We start from the raw sequence: 23,433 nt of genomic DNA, 5'->3' as shown, positions 1-23,433 counted from the left end.
AAAAAAAAAACCACCCAACAATATTTATCATAGTAGTTTAATTAAGTGAATTAAAACTTTTTAAAGTAATTGAGACCGTGCATGTTATTGATTCCATAAAGTGCTCTAAGCAGAATGAGGGAGTGCTGTGTCTAAATGACCTGTCCCTCAGCAAATGCAGTCTCTTTTTGTACTGTGGCTGTGGTGTAAGTCTAGGGACCCAAGTGCAAGGTTTGTCACTGAAACCATTACATTTGTAAGCTTAAAGAAGTGTAAACAGTGTTCTAGTCTCTTAGTCATGGAACTTTCTTCTCAGTTAAGCTAAAACTGAAATGGAGGCTTTAAGATGTGTGTCTATATACTTTGGCATTCACTATTGATATTGCCTTGCCTACTGCTAAAGAGCAATCTGTAATCCTAGCTCTTCTTTACAGTAGGCAGTAATGAATTGCTTTATATTTGTCTTTAGATAGAAGAAAAATGTATGAACGTTTGCATATTGATAAACAGGGGGAAAATGTAATGGTTAAAGACTATCACAGCTGAGTTGGCATTACTGTGAAAAACATGGTGTTTTTTAATGGTAGAAGAACAGGAGGTGTAGAACTGCATTATCACTGTTAAATCCTCAATACCCATAGGAAGCCCTTTCTTTCTAGGTAAGGCACTGTGAAGGAAAGGCAGCTGCTTGTGACAGATTATTTCCATTTGTTTATTTGTTCACATTAACTGTTCCAGCTAAACAATTCCCTACCATGAACTGAATTTTCTCTGTTGCAGAAAAATGAATTTTTCTACTTTATGTAGCTAGAAAGTAGGGCAGTACTAACATTTTGGTTTCTTCACTAGTAGTAGCGAATAAATTCTATCTGGACATTTTGAGATAAAAGTCTGTTTTGCCTGTGCAAACTGCCATTGAGGCTTAGATAGCATTGTTGCAAAGCTTAGAGCAAACAGAGCAGCTGTTTCAGTCCAGTTTAAACATGGTGAACAAGAGTGAAGCATATTAACTCCAGCTGTATACTGATAACAGCTGGGAAGGAAAATCACTGCAGGGGAACCCAAAGTAAATTAGCAGCCTTGGCCACCATGAGTATGCCTCCAAGGGAGGAGCAGCAGTGAAAGTCTGATCATTAGAACCATGGAGAATTTAATGATAAATTCTCATGCCTCCTTTCATGCTTCTGTAAAGATACAGAGCAGGGTCTGGAGCTGGTGGCATTGCCTCTGAAGATTTTTGATGCAGGTCTCTTGCTGTACTCACACTCGTGGGCAATTTTAAGATGAAGGCAAGTAGAGAGAGAGGGATTCTGTGCAAAGTAATGGTCTTTGAGTTAGAGGAAGTGTCCATAGCTTACTGCGTCCACCTGACATGTACAGAATTTGAGGGGCTTTTAATGCAAGAAAAATTTGGGGGGATATTACAGTTGTTTCCATAGGCTTTGTGTGATTCTCTAGCTGTCTTTGACTATACAAAGAATATTATGGCATTGTTGAAGCTGCAGTGGCAATGAACGGTTTCTGTGTTGGTGCACAGATGCTTTCAGAAATTTCTTGCAATTGAAATAACTAAGCAAACATGTCCATTTCTCATTTTTGGTAAAACTGCATATTTTCTCCATGCTTCCCCCCTCTATCTTACTCATTGTCTTCCTCATCCCTTCAACCTATGTTCATGTTCTGTTTGGTGTCTTCTAATCTTCATTGAGTTAGAGTTGTGTCTTGGGTATGTTCTCCTAAGAACCTTGTGTACATTAGGTGGATGTGAAAGGACTAGACTTAGTTGAAGTTTTGGACAGGAGGCAGCACAGCTGTCTGTGTCTCTCTGAAAAGAGAACATAAGGATATGAATAAAGACATTTCAATGAGGCCAGTTAGCATTGTCATAAAGTTCTTATAATGTTAACCAGCTGTTAGAGACTTGTTCTCATTCTTTTGTAGATTACATGCCTCTTATTTTGCTGAAAGTCAGCGTGCTTTGTTTCTGTGTGCACAGCAAACAATTATATAATAAACCAGGTCTTCAGTTTCATGTGTGTACAATTATGAGAAAGCAGTAGCTTCTCAAAGAAGGCAATTTTGGCATCATTCATAAAGCCTGTTTTCAAGTCAAAAGTATGGAGTATGTCAAGTGAAAAATGTAAACATGTATAGATGTATGTGAAAATAGTAGGGGAGTGAAAGAGGATAGGGGAAACATGAACAAGGGAAACAGAATTAAAAACACATCTTGAAAATGGCTTGACAATACCATGTCAAAACAGTTGTAAAGCTGAGTAAACTCCAAAGCCCAGTGGCACACACAAATATGAGGAGAATTTTAGTGTTCCCAAAAGACAGGGACCTGTCTGGGTGGATCACTGAAAGTATTTGAATGCCATTTGTTAAAACTAGCTCTTTCCTTGTGCTTTTATGTAAAAGTGATTTTTCTCAGTGAGAGAAATCTGATGACTCTGATCCTTTTATGGCTGAAGTAACTTTCTGATTGATCCTGGGACTGTGTACAGAAAGCAGCTGCATATTAAATAGCTGATAATACTGCATTCTGATTATACTTTCTCTCATCTACTATGGTTTGTTTTATTGTGTTTTTCAGGTCTGATAGCTGCACTGGATCGCTGATTGAGGTCCCCTCTAAATTACAGCACTGGAAACAATGGCAACAGAATGTATAAAAACCTGCTGTAAATTGTGTTTCTGCATGGACAAGGAAAAAAATGATTGTGAGTTCTGACATAATGAGGGTTTAATAAAAGTTTTGCTGCATTAGTGATGAGATTTCCCATTAATAGAATGACTGTGTTACCCCTGATAAAGTTGATTTCTCTTACAACATCCAAAATCTTGCCATACCCCCGCTTAGAGATTGAACCCCTGCTTGTTAGTATTATGAATTGGAACTGAGAAATAACAGTTGTCTGAAGTCTGCTCTTTGCAGTCTGGAACACTGTCCAAAAAAGCTGGCTTTTTTACCCAAGGTCGTTTAAATGTCTTATATCTTTCAAACTCGGAGAATTTGAATGCTGCTTCTTTTTTTTTTTTTTTTTTTTTTTAACTCTGGGTATTTTTAACTCTGTTAGGATTTTCTTTGGTGTCTTATTTGTTTGAAGAACTTGTCTATGACACAAGTGTAGCTCTTGTGCAAATTCACTTGAGAAGGAGGTAACTATAAATATAGAAGCTTGGGCAACAAAGAGTTTGGATCCGTACAGGTGTCAGGAGGATGAATATCTTTTCCTGGTGCTGCTCCTGAATGCTGTAAAACTGAATACTAGCAGCTGTTAAGTAAAGTATCAAGCAGAGATACTATTAAATAAAAGAGATCTGTTCATAGTATTGTTCAAAAATTAATGCTCATGTGTACTGTCTGTCTTGCTCTTTATTTTTAGCAGTTTCCATGGTGCAGGAATCTGAAGCAGTAGCTGCAAGCAAGCCAACTATTGTAGAGCAGCCTCCATTGTCTTCTGTGTCAGTGAAGCGTCAAGTTGGCTGTTCTGAGGATTATTTGCTTTCTAAACTGCCCCTGGACGGTCAGGAGGTGCCATTTGTGGTCCCTCCATTCAAACTGGCTTATGTACAGCCAAAGAACCTTCCCAGTGTCTCACATGCTGGAGGGATTAAAGGTAAAATACAGACAGTACTGCTGAAATTGTTGTTTAGCTTCTGCTGCACCTTGAAAATTGTCAATATTCCTACTGAAAACACGTTTGCAGAACTTTGCTAGAAGCCTGGTCTTGTTTCAAAGAATCATAGATTGTGCTGAATTGGAAAGGGCACACAAGGATCATCAAGTCCAGCTCGTGGCCCTGCACAGGGCACCCCGTGAGTCACGCCAGGTGCCTGAGAGCATTGTCCGAACACCTGAGCTCTGTCAGGCTGCTGCTGGGACCACGTCCCTGGGGAGAATGGGAAGCTTGTTTCTTTTCTCTCTGGACACCCAGAGAGGTTTTGGGAAGTATGTCATCCAGCTATGAATCTCTGTGACGTTGTATGAATAAAACGGAATGGGACGATTGCACACCAGTGCTCATATTCAAAAGTAATGGGAGATGCTTAAAGGAAGTGGAATCTTTAGAAAGATTTATTGAATTTAGTGGAGACAAGGAAACACCTAACATATCCCCAGTATCCATATCTCTCAAGTAAAAGGAGAGATGATTTTCATGGTTAATATTCTGGTATGTTTTAACATACTAACACAGCTTCCTTTTCAAATTTTGCCAATAGATGGCAGGTGCTAGTATCTGGCAGAATTTTTTTGTCCCTATTATTTCCTGATCCTTTTGCTGTTTTTTGGGAGGCCAGGGGGCACAGATCCCCTGTTACAAGGTTCCATGTGATACTATTTCTTTTCTGCTTCACAACAATCTTGTGTTTCATCCTCTGTTACTCCCATACTCAAACTGCCAAAATGAGGTACGTGCAATTTAGACACAGTGGCATTTAAAAAGAATAGGATTCTGTCCCACTAATGTGAGTTACAGAGCATATGCTACTGTTAGGCTTTTAGTCCTGCCAGACGATGCATAGAATTAGGTAAGGGAAAATTTTGGCACAGAGACATACCTGAACAGTTGTTTTCTCTAGGATTGCTTTGCCTCAAGGACATGATAAGCTGGTAGTATGTTCTTAGTCCCATGTGACTTTATTTCCTTTCTGAAGGTGAAAAGCCTAATAACTGAAAGAAGACAACCATGCGTTGCATAACAACTAATGCAGTACTACTTAACTGTTTTGTGTTTGTGGGGTTTTATTCCCATCCTTCCCTCTTCTTTTCCCTAGGTCCCTGCTGCTGCTTCCTTCCTGCTCCTGCAGATCTATTACCAAACTTCTTCCCCACCCACTGCTGCATGTGCCACTGGCACATGGCCAAGCTAAGCAGCCCAGCAGAGCTCTTCAGTACGGACTGGCCATTCTGTGCCCCATCTTCTAGTGGGCTTCCTTTGGCATGCCAGCAGCCATTAACAGGCAGCTGGAGAGCTGGAGGTAGAACATGTGAGGCCCTCTCATCTCTGAGCCTGATCTCCCCAGCTGCCTGCTATTTCAATAGCTAGTTCTTGTAAGTCCATAGTTGGATATGCTGTGGAAAAGCAGGACGTGCTCCTGATTATCCCCTGTCTTACTGGGTCTAGGTTTAGGCTCTGCCTTGTTTAGTCTAATCTCATCCTCAAGATACAGTACAGAGAAGTTCATCAAGGACTCTGAGGCATGGATGTTCTCCAGCGAGAAGGATGATGTATCTAACAGCCTTTAGCTGAATGTTTTCCTTGTTCATGCTGTTCTTATACAATCTTAACAGTCAGTGACTTGTCTACATTGAGAATTCTGCTTCCTGATAATTTCTGAGGGACCTGATGTACAGAGTGGTCCTCTAGGCTGCAAGCTGTTAGATCTTCTGGCAGGATGACCTGACTCTTCATAATTGAGTCTCTTGAGCAAATATTTTAAATTTTTGAACAAATATTTGAAAAGTGACTCTTATGTCAAGTAGGCAACTTTCATTTCTCTTTCCAAATATAAATACTATTGTTTTTAACTACAGCTTTATGCTGCATGAAGTTGTGCTTAAAAATGCAGTGTTTACTTTTTAGGGAGATTTACTAAATAGAGTGAAGTGTGCTGTTGTTCTTTTTTCACATTAGCCAAAGCACCAGCATACTCAAAAAATGTATTTAGAGTACTTTTTTCTTAGATCGTTGTTAAATATCCGTAGAAGTCCAAGTCCTGCTCTCAGTTCCTCACCATTTTCTGTGCATGTCTGACCATTTTCCTTTAGTGAAACAGGACATGCTCAGTGTTAGCTCTTGGCAACCCTTCTGAAAGCAATTAAGTTCTGGCAGCCTTTCTCTTCAGCGCTCACTGCAGTGTGTCTCATGCTCTCACAGAAGTAAGCTAGCAGGAAGGAGTGCTCCTGGTCTGGAACACTGGATTTTCCATCATCTGATGTGTAGCAATTCTTTGTGGCCTCACTTTAGTGTTCATCCTGATTTATGTCATGCTCAAGCCCATTTTGCTTGAGTTCTTGCTTTATCACTGCCCATGTTCCATCTCAGTGTTTAAGTTTTTTACTTTGCTAGCAAATGCAGGAGAGGACTCTTGAGCAGTGGTAGTTTGCCTCTTATGGTGCAAGACACCTGCAGAACTGAAGGCACTTTATTGTGGGGTAAAGAACTTTTTAAGAGATAGGTTGAAGTCCAGGGAGGTGAAGAGAAGGAAGCAAATATCAGAGTTTGGCAGAATCCAGGTCATCCCATTCTCTAATGTGCTGTTACACGTGGCTTCTTTTCAGTCCAGACAGTAAAGAACACTACAGCAGTGTTCTTCACTGTTTTGCTGACCGAGGCATGCATGTTTTTTCTGAAATTATTATGAGCTGAATAAAGGGGTGGGATTCAAGCAGTCTCAGATATGTCTACTTACGCCTCAACCCACAATTCAAGTAATTTTGGACTGGTGATTTCACCATGGACAGACTTGCCATGGAAAGTAGATAATGCAGCTTGTGACTGCAGTCTCCTTATCTTTCCATACAAGATCTTTCTGAAGGGCTGGGGTCCATTCATCCAGTAAGAATATGCTGGGGGTAGGTAACTAAATAATTTGGAGGTTTTCTGTACACAGAGTGCTACTTTTCCTGTTAACTTCTGTCTTGCTCTCTGTCTTTCGAACCTTCTGTATTTAACTACTTAGGCATTTACTGCAAAACCCCAAGAGAGGGTATGCATAGTTTTTTATGGCCAATTTAATTCCAGTGTTTGCTCACACACTGTGGAAACCTGACATAATGTGAATGTGTGTTTTCTTTTTCTTTTTTTTTTTTTTTTTTTCCCTTTACGCAGGGTAGATAATACTGAAATATTTTGTCCTTTCCCCTGAAGGCACTCTGCCTGCCTTATGAAGCCAGGCAGCATGTGTTATGTCTGGAACTCTTGCATTTGATGTTTGCTCCACAGAGTCAGCCAGAGCCTCGTTTGGTGAGCGGAAGGCAGAGCTGCACGGCGTGCACCAGTGGCCCGGCTGTGACGTGTACAACCCCTTCTATCTGGAGCATCGCGTTTCACCAGATCTCATCAGGCGCTTCCAGACAAAAGCAGATAGCAGGAAATTGTATGGATCAGGTGAGAAGGACCACACCTTTGCTTCTCTGTCTTCCTCCCCTTTTCAGGGGTTATAGGTAAGAGGAATAAAAGCCATTAGTCTACAGAAGACTCGTTTGGTTATAGCAGTTCTCAAGCTGGTTGGTGTGCTACACACATTCCTTGGTTGGTGAATCAATCTGCAGAGCCAGCTCTGCTTAATTTTCAGCTTCACTTTTACTTTTTGTCTTTTAGGGGCTTAACAAGGCTTGCATGCATCACACAAAGGTAGAGAAATTAGCAAAGTGAGATTCCATAGTTCCCTCTGATCCAGACAGGATGCAGTAGTGGGGATTTCAGCTACCAGTAAGAGGAGTGAGGGGGCTGGAAAAAGGAAGCCAGGCAGTGTGTTGAGTAGGAAGAGTGCATATATGGGGAGAGGAGCAAGCACCAAAAAACATTCAGGAGCAGATGATAAGGACAGGTGCAAAGTTGGGCATGATGCTATATGCCAACTTTTTTTGTCATTTGCTTTTGAAGCTACAGCAGTGTCCCCACATCTCGGTGTGTAAGAATGAGGGAGGTCTGCGAGATGGTGAAAGTTTAGATAGAAAGTGTTTGGCTGCCTAGGTAAAAATTGTCTTCTGTGCTGTTCATTGGTGTATGTGTCCTGTAGTGAATGCTGTTCAGACTGAAGTAAATGACTAGCTGTTGTTTGTGACTGCCAAGGCAAATGCATTCAGAAACCTCCAACACTCCAGGAAAGGTACACGCTCTCCATGAAATCAGAAGCTGGCAACAGCTCACATTTTTAAAGATGTTTTGTTTAGAATGGTATAGCATTCTTATTTTCAGCTGGGGGAAAATGTCTCAGTCTGTGTTGTCTTAAAAGAATTCTGAATCACCATAGAGACTACATGAAAAGACTATTCCATACATTTTTTTAAGAGAACAGAACACATGTAGAATTTTAGCAACTTTTAACACATATGGTTTTACCAGGCTTTGTAAGCACCTGTGGTGGGAGCCAAATGGGTTTTATTAAACTGTCTTGAACATCTTCCCTTCAGTTCATAATCTCTTTTTCCATCTTTCCTCAAGCAAAGTGAGCACTTTACTAGTTTTGTCTTAGTAAGTTTAAACACAAGAAAGGTTATTCTAGTGTGTCTAGAGTACTGTTCTAAAATTTTTCCTCCAGAGTTTTTTGACAGCTGTTTCAGAACTTAGAACTTCATACACCTATAAACTATTAAAACAAAACTCTAAACCTAGTTTGTTGCAGTGACTGCTGTGATATTTTTCATGTGTTTGGGTTTAGAACTACAGAACGTGTTTATTTGGAAGTTACAAAATTAAATTCTTGAATTTTAATGTGAAGCCCCTTCTCTTCATCTTAAAAGAAAAAATAAAAACCTCCACACAAACTGAAAAGTAAATTCAGTAATGATTTTCTGAAATTCTAGTTATTATCGGTAAACAACATATTTTTATGATTAAAATGTTTCTGCTTTTTTATATTTTCTAGACAGTTTTCTGTATAAAAATTAACATTTTTTTCATTAAAATTTTAATTTTTTGAAAAAGACACCATCTCTTTACCCCTGCCCCATCCCCATGTTTCTGGAAAACATTACTAGATAACAGCAGCTCATACTGTCTTTAAACCATTTTGGTCATTTGTAATCTATAGGATTGAACAGATAATTTCCAGCATCTTGTGAAAGTTATTCTCAGTTAGGTTTTTTTCCTAGCAATGGTGATAATGTGAATTTTTTTGTTCTCTTTGTCTTATTAGTTAGTGATTTAAGACCCAGTGCTTTGCCTGGATCCCTTGATGTAAGTCGTTCCATGTTTGATCTCAGGAGCCCACCTCACCGATTCATGAAGGTGAGTTCCCCTTGGAGCCAAGGGTGCCCTGAAAACTCAGCTTACTCAGTGTATCTGTCCCCGCTGCATTGTTTCCAAAGTAAACACTGGAGGGCATTGCACTGTACAATGGGAGGACTGGAGGGAAAATTTCAACATCTCGACCAGCTTCAAGAGGCTTATTCCTGGTGTCTCTCTGACATTTGCTGCTCTGGCCCAGCGGGGCTGTTGAGAAACCCAAGTAGGCTGTTAGGCAGGACAGGACAGACAGCATGTCATGGTTCATCATCTGGTGGTTTCTCCCGTCAGCTGAGCAGTGGAACAGTGGAAGTTTCCACTGACACAAAACTATGTTTATTTATTTCTTTTATAGTAATCATGTCTTACATAGCAATGGAGTTGTGTATATATTCATGAGCAAAAAAAAAAAAAGTCTGCTGATCAAATGGGTCCTCTATTAGCTCATTGCATCAAAATAGTAATTGCACGCTGCTGGATCAAGAAACTAGTAAGGAATGAGGCAATTATTTGAAATGGAGCATTTGGTTTTCATCATGTCGTGTCTGATGGTATAATCTCTGGGTTTTGCATGTGTTGCTCTGAATTGATTCCTTTTTTCCTGTCCCCAGAGATACGATTCAGTCTCCAGTGTACCTAGCAGTTCTTCTTCCAGGAAGGATTCACAAGGCAGCAACAGGAGTCTGGGTAATGTATTGTTTGTTTACCTTGTAATGAAATATTTCCCTTTGCACACAAAACATTAAACTGTTTCTACTCTGCTTTTGATGTTTTTGTTTGGTTTGGGTTTTTTTTTTTTTGAGATGAATCTGACTAGCAGGTCAGCTGGAGATGACTTGGCAATTTGAAATGAAGAGTTTTGGACTTGCACTGTCCTGTTGTTTGGAGATTAGCAGATGAGACTTTGAACAGTTCTCATGCTTCTGAGAAATTTTTTCTTGGATTTACTGCCCAAGTGAGCTAAGAAATTACAGATACATTGTTAGGATAGAATGCAGCACTGGGTCCCAGATCTAGTCCTTTTTCATGTATCAGTATTTTTCTGTGTGAGATGCCTGAAATCCAATACCCATATTACACTGGTAATTAGGCAAGAATATTGCATGCAAACCCAGTATCCTTAATTATGAAAGAATGCTGAAGATGTGGATATATGGCAAAATGAACACTCAAAAATTAATCAAGTCCTCACAAAAGTCACCCTGCTATAAGTAGAAGTTTGATCCAGTCTCCTTCTAAAAGAAGACTGAGGCAATGACCTGGTTCCAGTCATGACAGAGAAATGCTGGGTATTAAATTGCTCTTCTGACTTGGAGACAGCATAATAGTAAAATGTTTACTAGACTGGAATTGAAATTTGAGAAAGAGACCAATTTATAAACTTAACAGTGAAAGAGATATGGGGAAGTGAAAGGATATAAATGTGTTCTGGGTGTCTCAGGAACATGCTTTTTTTTTCTTTCTTGAAGTTGTTTGAGTATAACACAAGTTATTCAATTCAGTAGAGATAACCCAGGCACATGGTGTGATTCTTGGTGTGGTCTCTTGTGCAGGGCCACAAGTTGGACTTCTGTGATCCTTAAAGGTCCCTTCCAACTCAGGATATTCTATGATTACATTATTCTATTCCATGAAATGTGGAGGCTTTTAGCCATGCAGAAGGTCACTGGACTTGGTGGATATTTTGTCCTTGAAATGTAGGTGTTAAAATATTTCAAACTTATTTTGAGAGAGGTTGGCGAAGATAAGCAGTTCACTTACTAATGAGGTCCCATATTTCTGGAGTGAACTTTTAAGATCCTGCTTTACTTGTAAAAATATTAATTGGCTTTCTTCCGTAGATACTATCACATTATCAGGTGATGAACGAGACTTTGGAAGACTGAATGTGAAGTTGTGTTACGCTTCTTCTGTAGAACAGATTTGGATCACAGTTTTACATGTAAGCAAATATTAATAGGTCAGTCATTTATTCAAATAATGACTATTCAATAGCCAATGACTCTTCTGCTATACTTAGTGGTAATTGTCATAAAATTTGTCTCTATGTTACTTCAGTAAATACTTTTAGGAAAACAATTATTTATAAGTGTTAATATAAACAAAGTTTATGTGTAATAAAAAATGTAATACTAGGCTTCAAAGCATCTTCCTCCCCTTTAATTTTTTTTCGTTTGCAATCTCTTTTCTGCTGAGATTAAGAAGAATATAATGAGTATATATCTCCTTATGTTACTACACATATGATAACATGTGTTCAAGTTGTGAAGTGAGGAACTACTCAACAGATATTAGAAAGCCAGGCTGGTCACAGGCTGGTCCTGCTATGGACATTTTCCTGTGAAAATGTGAAGGCAGTAAATGGGAGCAGCTGTGGAGGCACCATTTAAGTGACTTCTGTGATTCTTTGATTTCAAATCTAACAGTTCCTTCAGGGCAGAACCCTAACAGAACTTTGTTTTGAGGACACATCGCTTCGGTTTTTTGTCAGTAAATGTGATACTGTTTTGGTGGTTGTATATACTTCCAGAACTGTGAATAATTTTCAGACAAGGGAACTTTGAGTAGACAGAAACCTTGTAAGCACATCAAATGGTAAGTGTTGCATTGTCTAAACCAACTTTTTTCAATGTTGCAGTGCAAAGACCTGAGCTGGCCTTCTAGCTGTGGGGAAAATCCTCGTATCTGTGTCAAGGGAATTCTGACACTGCCCAAACCAGTGCATTTCAAATCTTCTGCCAAGGAGGGCTGCAATGTAAGTAGAGGCATGCAAAATACCAAGAAATATTTTTCCCCACAAAAAATAAATGTGACAGATAAATGGATTTTTAAAATAGACCGAACATCCACTCTGGTGCCATATTTGCTGTGGTAACTGCCCAGGTGTGTTTTACTTCTCCCAGCTTCTCAAAATCCTGTTAAAAGCCTTTCCACTTCCTCCCCCTATATCCTGCCTTGCATTGTACTCTTGCCCTCCTTCTCTCACAAGCTGGCAGGACAGATATGCTCATAGGGACTGAACCATGAGCTGCAGGCTGTGGCTGTGGTGGGGGACCAGAGGAAGACTGGGCATACCTGTAGGTGCACACTCATCCCAGGGAAGGTAGCTGAGCTACTGCCTCTCATTTGGCAGGAGACAATTTTCACACTTTGTCTCTACAGACAATAGTAAAAATCGGTCACATGGGACAAGATTCCTGATAGTGGCAGTAAAGGAATATTAAGGGAGTGGAAAGTAAAGCAACATAAATCTCCCATAATGTGAGCCAAAGGTGAAAGAAAATAAAATTAGCTGGAGAGACTGTAACAAAAGGTTTGAGAATCTGTTATCACAATGTGTGTGTGCTGTTGTAAAGCTCCAGAAGAGATGCCACAACTTGTTATGGTAGTGAAAAATAATTTCAAACTTCAGCCCTGCCAGGGTGTGACAACACAGGGGTGAGTGTGTGTGGACTTTGCACTGTAGAAGCACACTTTTCCATGGCAACCTAAAGTGGTAGTTGGGAGCAGTGGCTATAGAGCCACGATGCCTTGGTTTCGAGGTTTTGGGCTCAGTGGGATTCTCTTAAAATGATAATGTTACTCATCTGTTTTTCTTTCTAGGACATTGAATTTATGGAAACTTTTGTTTTTGCCATTAAACTGCAAAGCCTGCAGGCTGTCAGATTGGTATTTAAAATCCAGACACAGACTCCCAGGAAAAAAACTATTGGAGAATGTTCCTTGGCACTGCGGGAGCTGAGCTCACAGGAGTCGAATCATTGGCTGGATATATCTCCTCCTTCCAAAGCACCTGTAAGTGCCAATACTGTGAAAGTATGTTCTTATCTCTCCTAGAAGGGGTTGCTGGAAATGAAAGAAAAATAATTCAGTAGTAAAAACTAGAGGGGTTCTCTTTTTTCCCCTTTACCCTACTTCCTTGGAGAAAGGCATTTTGATGGAGAAAAAATGCAGACTTTTGAACTCTGCACATAGCTGTTCTGGTCATAAACTGCAGATGTTTCTAGGAAAAGAGCTAGAGCAAGCTCTTCCACACCATGGCTCACAGCTTGAGGGAGGGACATTCTGGGGAAATGTTCAGCAGAGAACACCGGGTAATTGTCTTTTCTGACCAAAAAAGCATCAGAAGATCCTTAGGACTCACAGCAAGAGCTCAGAGCAAATGGAATCTGCTTTTGTTATGGAAGAAAATTGCTAAGATCTTCAGTGGCCTGAAACTGCACAGACAGCCATATATTTAATGTTCAGATTGCATGCTGTGAAGCAATAATTCAGACAGTTCATTTCCATTAGTGTAATAAGAAGCAGGTGGTTTTCACAGTGGGATTTCCTTTCCCCCTACCCTCACTTTGTTTGTTTCTTTTATAGATTGTGTCTAGACATTTGAATTTTCAACAAATTAAACTTGAATTAGCAATTCAAAAGCAAATTTTATTTAAGTGTGTCTGAGTAATATGAATGATACTCTTGATTTCTAACATAAGTTACACTTGACATTTTTTAGTTCTAACATAAATACCCATATTGCTTCAAAAGCAGTAAGATAAAGTGACAGAGGAAGCAGGTATCCAATAGCCCTCTAGACACTCTGGGATTCATCCCTGTAATAACCTCTGAGACCACAAACCTTAACCTCTCTGCCAATGGAAAGCCAAAGCTCAGAGTAGACAAAGTGGCTTCCTCAGAGGGTTACACAGAATTTTTGTGGCTGAGCTACAAAGAGAATTTGGGTTGCTTTGATGAACTGGGGCCTGACTTTTCTTTATCTAACCTGTTGCTCTCTTGCTTACTGCATTTTGGTTCATTGACGTATGTTAAAACTTGAAGGGAACAAAGACTAGCAGAGTCCATTTAAGTGAAGGCTGTCAGGAAAGGTGGGTCTCCATTGGCCTTTTCCTGCTGCTCTCATGATGTTCTGAGGACATTAGAGTGTGACAGGAGAGCAAAGAGGATGACTCAGTGCAACTTTGCCACTGGCACAAATTCTAAAAAGGCCCCCAAGATTCAGACTGGAGATCTTGATGCATACACTGTGTGTGTGGCAGTGCTGTATGTGTGTGGGCATGTAAAACGCGAGTACTTTCACAACACGGGAAACTACACAGTAAACAGTCACCCTAAGCACTCATGACATTGAGTGACAGGGCCTTGTATCAATGGAAGCCATTGCTTATATCTCCATATGGCAAAACTCAAAAGTGTGGGAGGGCAACTCTGAAGGTTTTTGTGTCAGTGGAGCTTACGTGCTCTCTCACTTCCACATCCAGATTTAGTAAAGTTGCAGTGGCACGTCTGGTTTCCCCTGTATGTGTCTGTACCAGGTAAAAACTGAGGACTAGGTGATTTGGCCAGTATCCCTGGCTGCAGCCCACGAGGGTCATGTGTGCACCACACATGGGCAGCTCGTAGTGGAGCACAGGTACTGCAGCTATGACAAGTGCAAGATGCACTTACTGTGCATCTGCAGGTTCTGTGTACAGCACATGCTTATATTTCTGTCCAGGAAATCCCAGATAGAAATGTGGGAGCCCAACATATGACAAAATTCCTGTGTTTCCTGAGTTTATAAGCAACTTAATCCAGATGTTATGGCAACATTCTTCTGCTTGTAGGTGTGCCGTGCAGAACTTCAAATAGGAACTTGTTTTCAAGCAATAAACAGGAGGATACAGTTACAGATTCTTGAAGCACAAAACCTTCCTGTTTCATCTACACCACTATCTTCAAGTAAGTCAGTCAGCTGTTTCATGCCTCCTCTCTGAAAGCACTTGTAACAGGTAAATTGCTGCTCAAATGGGTTGGCAATCCATAACATTCTTTACGAACCTCAGACTAACACATTGTGTGGTAGATTTCCATTGCCAAGGCTTGTTTCCCCAGATGTCTTACTTGTTTACATTCTGCTTGGTTTGAAGATGTGTGTTTATGTATTTTGGAAGATTTTTATCCCAGTATTAATCCTGACATACAAGAGCATTAGCTTGCACTTGCTGTTTGGATACTGTGTTAATCAGTCCAATATTACCGAACATGTTCTGTTTATGTGACTGGTCAGGAAAGCCATTGTAGAGTTCTTTTGGCCAGACTTTTGAGAAATTGATGCAATTTGAAGCATACATATGGATCTTGTTGGTTCCTTTTTGGGTGTGTTGTGAGTAACCCTTTGTGTGCTATGTCTTTTTCCTTCCCTTTTCTGCTAGATTTCTTTGTGAAAGTTGGAATGTTTAGTACAGAAGGGATCATCTATAAAAAGAAGACTCGCCTTCTGAAGTCCACTAATGGCCAAGTGAAGTGGGGAGAAATGATGGTTTTTCCAGTTAGCCAAGCAGAACAAGGAATTAGCTTTCTCATCAAGCTCTACAGCAAAAGCTCAGTGAGAAGAAAACACTTCCTAGGACAGGTTGGTTTCTGCTAAACAGCATGATACCCTTTACTTAAAATCCAGTTCCACAGGTTTCTTGGTATGAATTTTAAAATACTTTAAATGAGGTGACATATAACAAAATAGTAAATTCTAGTAAACTCTTCTGTATGTAATCCAAGCAAAAATGGTACTGGGCTCTTAAACATGCACTAGCATGAAAATGGAAGTTGACACTTGATTTTTCTTTCAAAAAGAAATCCTAAAGTCAGTTTTGTGTGGAATATTACTATATGACAGATTCCTTACAAGAGATACAGGATTTCCTGGTTGCCTTTACCTTTCTAAAAAAAACCATAGCACCCACAGGAGCTCCATCACCTACAAGGTCCTGTACAGCAAGGGGGTGTTGGCTTACTGTACCAATATTCTCACAACAGAGGTGTGTAAAACGAACTATCAACAGCTACAATGAGACTCCTTTCAATGCTGAAAGCCGTACAATACTCTATATATGATCAAGTAATAGTACAGGTGTCCAAACCCGATATATTTTTAGCTTGCTTTTTAGTTAACAGACACTATTTCAGTAGTATCTCTTTGAAAGCATTTGTGTGATCATATTTATTTAACCACCATAAAACTTAGTAGTCGGGTCTCATTATTCTCTCCATTCTTCTCCCCTGCTTGTTCTAATTTACCATCGTCTGTCCTTTCTGTCTCTCTTCTTCTTGATATAGTGAGCCATAGTTGTTCTTAATGCACTGTGCTTTTCCTGACCCAGTTAAATGCAGAAGTAGAATTTTAATAAATGCATATATTAATAATGTAGACTAGATTTTGAGACCCCAACTGTAACGTCCCATGTCAGATGGAAGACTGTGCTGTCGTTAGGTACAAAAAATTGTACTGTCCTATTCGGGTGATGTTTTTTGTGCCTGCTGAAGACATGCAGCTACAGGAGATGCTCATGTGCTATAAGATGTAGAAATGATGTCCCAGCAAGAGTTATGTGAAGTTCCTCCATTTTTTGTAGCCTCATGTTGCACATGTCCCATCTTCCTGTTGGTGGAATCAGATTTGAAATAGGAAAAAAAAAAACTTTTCTTCTTAGCTGTACTGCCTTGGGCAGGAGGGAAATAACTGAGTATGATTTTGCAGTCATCTAGCAATATGTGAGGTAATCTCAATCTGATGAGTTACATTTTATTGTGGATCTTATTTTTAGGGGGAGGAAAACTCCTCAGAGGGTGCTCCTCAGAGGTTTTTTGGAAAAGGTTGTTTCAGCTCATGAAGGCAGACATTGCCACATAACACATGAAGACATAAAATATGGCTCAGGGAAAAATGTACTTTGAGCAATTGGCTGGGTAGCTGGAAAAAAATGAATATAGCTGGATCTATTAACTTTGTTCTTCAGAGAACGGTGTTTAATTGGATGCTGTTCTAAGCAGACAATACTTAGATTAGCCTGCTTTTACAGGCATGTCTTTAATCATAAGCAAGATGTATGTTGAATCTCTGTGGATGAAACATCAGCTGTTTATGGTATTCTGGAAGATATTATTCTCACTTCTTGAGGACTCATGCCCCAGCAGTATAGGCTAAATGTACTTCATGGTCAAGGTTTCTGAGAAGTCTTAAAAGGACTCATTCTTGGAAGACTTGAGGAAATAGAGTCCTGTAAATAACGCTACCTACTTACATAAGCAGAATTCTTTTGGCAGTCGAGGCTGGTGATAATGTTAAGGGGGAAATTTTCCTACTTGTACTTCATTTCCTCATTTAATGGCCACTCTCCGCTAACTGAATACTGAGAAGGAACGGGCTCTTACTACGTGACTATGTGTGGTATGGGCATGTTAGTAACCTCTGTGGAATGCAGGTTTGGCCCTGGCTGTGGGAGTGTGCAATTTTAAATGCTCATGAAAGTGCTGGACAGCTCGTGCCGGATGCTGCATGGCTTGGAGCCAGCTGCATCCGAACGCACAGAGCCGCCACTGGCCTGGGGAGCCCCTGACCCCAGCTTGTGCATTTGAATACAGCAAGGAATGCTTCACTTAAAACATCTTATTAAGTACTGAAACATTATTATGTACTGGGTTCTCTAAACTATTTTAGAGGCTAAATTTAAACACAGACTCCAGCTGAAAGCCAAAATGTTAGCACTAGCAAAACTGTATTTGTTGCTGTTATCCTTTGGTCACAGTCTATACATTGTATCTTGTTCTCACTTCCTTGGTATTTATTTGGAACTAGTAAATGCTGGGTTTTGTAATCATATCAGGTAAACTAATTTTTTTTTTTTTCCCTTTAATGCAGATCTGGTTAAGTTCTGATAGCAGCAACAGTGAAGCAGTAGAGCAGTGGAAAGATACCATTGCAAATCCTGAAAAAGTTGTTGTTAAATGGTACAGCATTGGTCCATCTTGAAGACTGGAGATGAAATTCAGAACTGATTTTTCTACAGAAATTCATATGCTATCTAAAATAGTATAAATTAAAAATAAAGATATTGTCTGTGCAAGTTCTTCAGAAGTTCCCCACTGCATCATGCCTCTGTGGAAACGAAAAATTCAGTTTCACCAAGAGAAATACTGGCTCAATACTACTAAAAAGAAGACTTGGGAACTGGAAAAAGTGCTTATTTGATTTCACAAAACCCATCTTGAAAAAAAGATGTTTGCCCCTCTTGGATTTCATAAAAGCACAGAAATTCGATTTTGGAGAGAAGCAGCTTGAATCAACTCTGTTTCACTAGCCACTGACATCATCCTCTTCTGTGTTGTGTCTTTGGCAGACTCCAAAGTCCAGGGAATGGGTTGTGTCAGTGGCTTGATTCTGGGTACCTGTGAGCATCTGGGATTGTTGGCACCATTTGAGCAGGATAACATGTGCCCGAGCAAGTGGGGAAGCTGTGGCAGGCAGGAGAAGGCATAAAGGGAAGTAGACAATAAGGCAGTACCCGCAGGCTTTTCTAATCTCCATTTTGGATGAAGGGTTGTTCAGAAGGCTGCAGCTTGAGCTTGCCCCCATCCTTTTCTCAAAACAGAGAGATGGAAAGATAAAAGTTCCTTTGACTTTGTAATCTTTACAAGAGGGGCCCTCCAGACTTCCTCTGTTTGGGTAAATTCTGGCTGGAATCAATGGAACAGTACAAAGAGGCAATGACCCTGCCTAGGATCAGAGCCAGTGTTTGTAGATTGCTTTCTTATATAGAATACTTATATGTAAACCACTTCCTATCTAGTCAACACGCTCTAGCATTTTCTTACATTGCCAAAACACAGGGTAACATGTACAAAGGAGTAAGCAAAGATTTACTGACTTATGTGCTTTTTGATTAATTAATTTTTTGATAATTAAAATGCAGCACTGTAAGGGATTCAGACTTTTTTAAAGGATACGCTCCTACTGCAGAAGTATTTGTTACAACTCTAGGATGCTAAAAAATTATATGTGGGAGAATATTTTTATTACTTGTTTCTAGTAAGAAGAAATTAACGTTTTTTATTGTAAACTGTATTTTTCCAACAAAATGCTAAGATTATATTTTCTATTAGTTGCCATATTTTCAGGTGTTTATTCACAGTTATTTTTAAGGGGGGAAGACACCAAGTATATAATTGATAATGTATAAATCTAGAAGCACAGACCTCTTAGCACTACTTCAACTACCTGATTAAAAAAATACATACATATTTCATTAACTCGGCTGCTTACATATGTACCACTGGCTGTCTGGACTGTACAAATATGTATGTTGGTATAGATGCTGAATAAATCTACCTTTCTTCATAACTTGGATCTGATTCCACCAACTGACAGGAACTAGAGTGGCAGTGAGAGCACTCACTGCTGGAAGGCAAAGGAACATGAGGAGCAGAGAAAATGCTGTACCAGGAAAGCACATCCTCTTCAAGCATACAGCTCAGAGCATCTTTACTTCAAGTTTTTTGTCTTTGAGTGTCAGGAAAAAATTGAATCGCATAGAATTATTTTTTTTTCATCAGTTGATAATTGCAGCTTTCGAAACTTCAACCATCCAGTTTGTTGTTGTTGTTGTTGTTGAAATTTAATATTTTGAAAGCAGAAGGATTTTTACAGACTTGTACATACTCTGCTTTTCAACCAGTCATTATAAAAGAACTGAAAAAAGATTATGCATGTTACTTGGAGAACAAACATTGGTTCTAGCTCTTACTCTTTGCAAATCTCCCAGTAGGCCCAGAGGATCTTGACTGACACTGATAATTTCAGCCAGTTAAAACAGCTGGGAGGAGCCTGGCTGGCTGGGAAAAATGAAAAAAAGGAAGTGGGCTGAACTGATATTTTTGGAGTATCTTTATTTGAATACAGGGATCTTTTTCATTCATTGTGGCTGAACATTTTATTCATTGTGGCAATAAACAAAAGTGCAAACTAACGGTTTCCTGATGCAGAATGTTGTTCTGTTTAAAAGAGAGAACAGGGAATATCCCAGTGTTTTGTAGACTTCAATTACCACAGCAGTGGTTCTACAGCGTTTGCCAACTCAGTGGATGCTGCATAAAATGGATTTTTGGGACTGTTTTAGGACACTTGCCCTTCTAAAGGCCTAACTAGTCTCTTCTTTTCTTTTATTTGTTTTTTTTTTTTTTTGCTATGTTAATATTTAATCTATATGTTTATAATAAAATCTATGAACAGCAATTATTCCTTTTCCCCCAATTGTTTAATTGTTTATACTACTGTTTAGCAGCATCTCAAAGTGAAGTTCAATTCCTACTTTTTTCACTGAGAAAATTCCAGCTAACAAACACTGTTCTGTGTAGTGCTGTCTGCAGGGGAGTTAACTGCTGACACATGGAGGAGATCCCTAAAGGTTCTCCATGCAAGGTGCACACAGGTACTGCAGCACTCTGAAGAGCTGCTCTGAGGCACTGCCTCATCCTGTGCTCATTCCCAAGCTTTGGCATGTTCTGCATTTGTGTGTGTTCATCCAAGGATTCAACGAGTTAACAGCTGACATGCAAAAAGAAGGAAAAAAGAGGTGTCCTGGGACTCTCTTCTATTGGTCACAGCTGTATGTTGTCCCTCTAAAGCATCCTCAGCCAGTATTTTGATTGTTACATCCAAGTTTACTGTCATTGAAAATACTGTTAAAGCTATTTTGCCAGTTCACTTTATTTGTAGATAAAAGGCACACATGGTTCACAGTGGGATTTGCTCTTGCTTCTAGTCAGTGACTCACCCAGTTTCCTAACCTAAAGCAATTCTTATTAAACCAGCAGAGGTTCAGAGATGCACCAGTTTTATTTTGGTCAGCTCCAAAATGGATGTGGATGAACTGGAAGAACAGTTATGGTCTTATATTAAATATTCATACAGAGGTCTGTGCCTGCAGACCATAGACTAAACTTGATCAGATTTTCCAAAAAGTGTGTGTATAATTTCACTGGTTAATCAAAAAATGCTTTTTATTTATTTATAACCAATAGCATTCTGTTTGTAAACAAGGTTAACCAATTTATTTTTCAAGTTTTTATGTCTCAGTGACACACCATGGCATCCTTTTTAAGGAAAAAAATGTGAGATTCTATCTCAGAAGATGAGTGGGTGTAACAGTTTGTAAATCACATTATCATACAACATTATGTAGAAAATAATTTTATTTGAGCATCTGATCTTATGTGATCACAATATAAATAGAGCCATGTTGTTAAATCCATTAGGCATCTATGGTTTTTCCTTTTGTTGGCAGAACATCTGAATAAAACTAAAGGTGATTTTGTAAGCATTCAATTAAGTACATATGCCGTTTGACTCCAAAACTGTTTGCCTGATGAAAGTTCCCTTTAGAGTTATGAGTTGATTTTGCAGCCAAAACATAAGCTTGTCTAGAAGTTTGGGGCAGGGTTGTCCCACATCTTATTTTCATCTTGCCAACATATATATGACATGGCTGCATAGTTGTCGAATATACCCTCCTTGTTTTTCCAGCTTCTGCTGCAAAATTACATCACCATGTAAATACAGCCCTGTACATGATCTCATGCTTGGTGCATGGAAAAAGCCATCACTAAAATCAGCACCATGTTTCACAGGCACTGCTCCAGCACATGTACGCTCTTTTCTCCAGCTTGCACTGAGGAACAGGCCATTGGCTCTCAGTCCATGGCAGCACTCCCGCTGTGCTCAGCAGAAGCAACCAGTCTTCAAAGCTACTTTAGTGATGGTATGATTTATCTAACAAAAGGTTATGCACAGCTTTTTTTTTAAATCTTTTTAAAATCAATGAAAATCTCTTCACACTGATGTTTCTGTAGAAAATTAATTTCATGAAAGTGGGTCTGCATATCTTAATGTAAAGCAATTCTTCCCATAGATTTCAGAGTCTTTAAAATAAATCCTTTGTGCTTATTCTTCCCCCATATTTGAGTGTGCAGTTTTTTACTTCCTTTCATTTGACTGTAGGCTGCTCTTCTCCCTCAGCACAAACAAGTCTGCTTTTTGCAATTAACTTTCTGCACTTCTAGTAATGCTCCCCCCTTGTTTACCTAGTATGGGGACCAGCATTATGCATGTGTAATTTGCTGTTTAAAGAACTAGCTATAAGCAGAAGGCTTTCATCCTAAGGCTTGGCTTCTGTCTGATGCTCTTCGTGTCTGAGCTACCTTTGTTCACAGCTTCAATGTTATGGTTCTTTTGGTGCTTCCCAAATTTCTGTGTTGCCTACCTCCATTGAATACAACAATGCGACAAATTAATTGTAATTTTTCATGTGTACCTGGGTATCTTCATTTGCCTTTTTCCTTCTCCAAAAATTACCTTAGGAAATCATTTTGTGTGATGAGAAGGAGCAAACTGTTTGTGCTTCCAGCCTTTGAGGACAGTAGTGTTGTTTGACTGCCTTAGCAGTGCTTTGAGACAGAGGAAGGCTCAAAGAAGAGTCATAAAAACCTGCACCTCCAGGTGGAGGGAAGCCTGTAGCCCTTTCATGCATGATCTGGGAAACCCTCATTAGCCTGGGGACTGGAATCCCTTGTCAGATGTGTATTGTATTTTTTATCCTTGTCTTGCAAAACTTTCTGGACCTATGGAGTGGCTAAATAAAGACATTTTCCATAGGAGGAATGATATGGTTCACATATTTCTGTGAAGCAGAGAACTGACTAAAAGATCTTGGAGGTCTTTTAAAAAAACAGTCATAGGAATGTCCTTCTTAGTTTTAATATAGCCAAGCTTTGTCACTTGTCGTAGGAGAGGAGTGGATTCTTACTTTGTGAAGCACAGCAGAAGAAAAGGGCGCGTACACCCCAAAACAGGGCTGGCTTTCCTCTGCGTTGGTATCATTAGTCCTTTCAACACGGAGGTGGAACTATATATGCTTAGCTGTCTCCTGCAGTAAGGGCAAGTTGGGTTGGGAATTGTTGAAAGAGAGGTAGTGAAGGAGGTAAAATAAAAGCAGTGCTTTTGTTTTGAAAACATTGCTTTTCAAAGCAATGTAGCATGCCTGTAACTATTGACAAAGCTTTTATTTGACATAGCTGAAGATAGATGCTTACGCATTTAAGTATTTGCTTAGGTTCTACCAATACTTCCTGGCATGAGACTGGGTTCATCCTCTCTATTTATTTAAGGCTTCATTCTGCTGTGTTCACTGACCTTTGAGCTCTAGACCTAATTATGCCTGATTTCCTATGAATCCGTCCCTCGTGGTTGATTGACTTTGGTGTGTCAAAAGATGTGTGTAGACTTCTGCCATCTTTTTGCTACACATCACATAATTACAGAATTTCTGTCTCTGATGGATTCTCTCATTTCTAATAAGAGGTGAGCCTATGGCAGTTATTCTTTCACCTGGGAAACTGGGAACTGGCTGTCCCTTTTCTTCCTGAGTGTTCTTGTGTTTTCTTAAATCCTTTGAAGACAGAATTACCTGTGACATCCCTGCCATCAGTCAAATTTGGCTGTCATAAATAATGAGCTCAAAAATTATTGTGGACCTTAGAAGAGAAATGAGTGAAAGCAAGCTCTGCTGCTTCAGGACCCTAGGGCTCAGCTGTGTTTTCCTCTGTTCTGCCACAGGCCAGAGAAGCTTTTCAGATCAATGCTGATCATGATCCCAGCAATACTAATTCTCAAGGCAGC

General features: G+C 39.6%; 1 protein-coding gene across 3 annotated transcripts in view; it reads left to right on the top strand.

Moving 5' to 3' along the window:
* The window catches only part of TC2N (tandem C2 domains, nuclear), a 31,068-nt gene extending 11,076 nt beyond the window's left edge, over positions 1-19,992 (top strand). For 2 of the 3 annotated variants that reach the window (XM_041472035.1, XM_041472036.1), the window contains exons 2-12: positions 2,576-2,702; positions 3,369-3,602; positions 6,933-7,097; positions 8,851-8,942; positions 9,551-9,626; positions 10,781-10,881; positions 11,578-11,694; positions 12,543-12,734; positions 14,552-14,666; positions 15,140-15,339; positions 17,623-19,992. In XM_041472035.1, coding sequence (XP_041327969.1) covers positions 2,636-2,702; positions 3,369-3,602; positions 6,933-7,097; positions 8,851-8,942; positions 9,551-9,626; positions 10,781-10,881; positions 11,578-11,694; positions 12,543-12,734; positions 14,552-14,666; positions 15,140-15,339; positions 17,623-17,733 — 1,470 coding nt within the window. In that variant the 5' untranslated portion in view covers positions 2,576-2,635 and the 3' untranslated portion in view covers positions 17,734-19,992. The remainder of the gene's footprint in view (positions 1-2,575; positions 2,703-3,368; positions 3,603-6,932; positions 7,098-8,850; positions 8,943-9,550; positions 9,627-10,780; positions 10,882-11,577; positions 11,695-12,542; positions 12,735-14,551; positions 14,667-15,139; positions 15,340-17,622) is intronic. The other variant, XM_041472037.1, reaches the window with a different exon arrangement.
* Positions 19,993-23,433: the final 3,441 nt, after the last annotated feature.

The sequence above is a fragment of the Pyrgilauda ruficollis genome, unplaced genomic scaffold (genome assembly GCF_017590135.1).
Source record: "Pyrgilauda ruficollis isolate IOZ18807 unplaced genomic scaffold, ASM1759013v1 scaffold28, whole genome shotgun sequence".
NCBI lineage: Eukaryota > Metazoa > Chordata > Aves > Passeriformes > Passeridae > Pyrgilauda > Pyrgilauda ruficollis.
The sequence above is the reverse complement of the archived record's forward strand: the minus strand, read 5'-3'. Positions and strand labels throughout refer to the sequence as shown.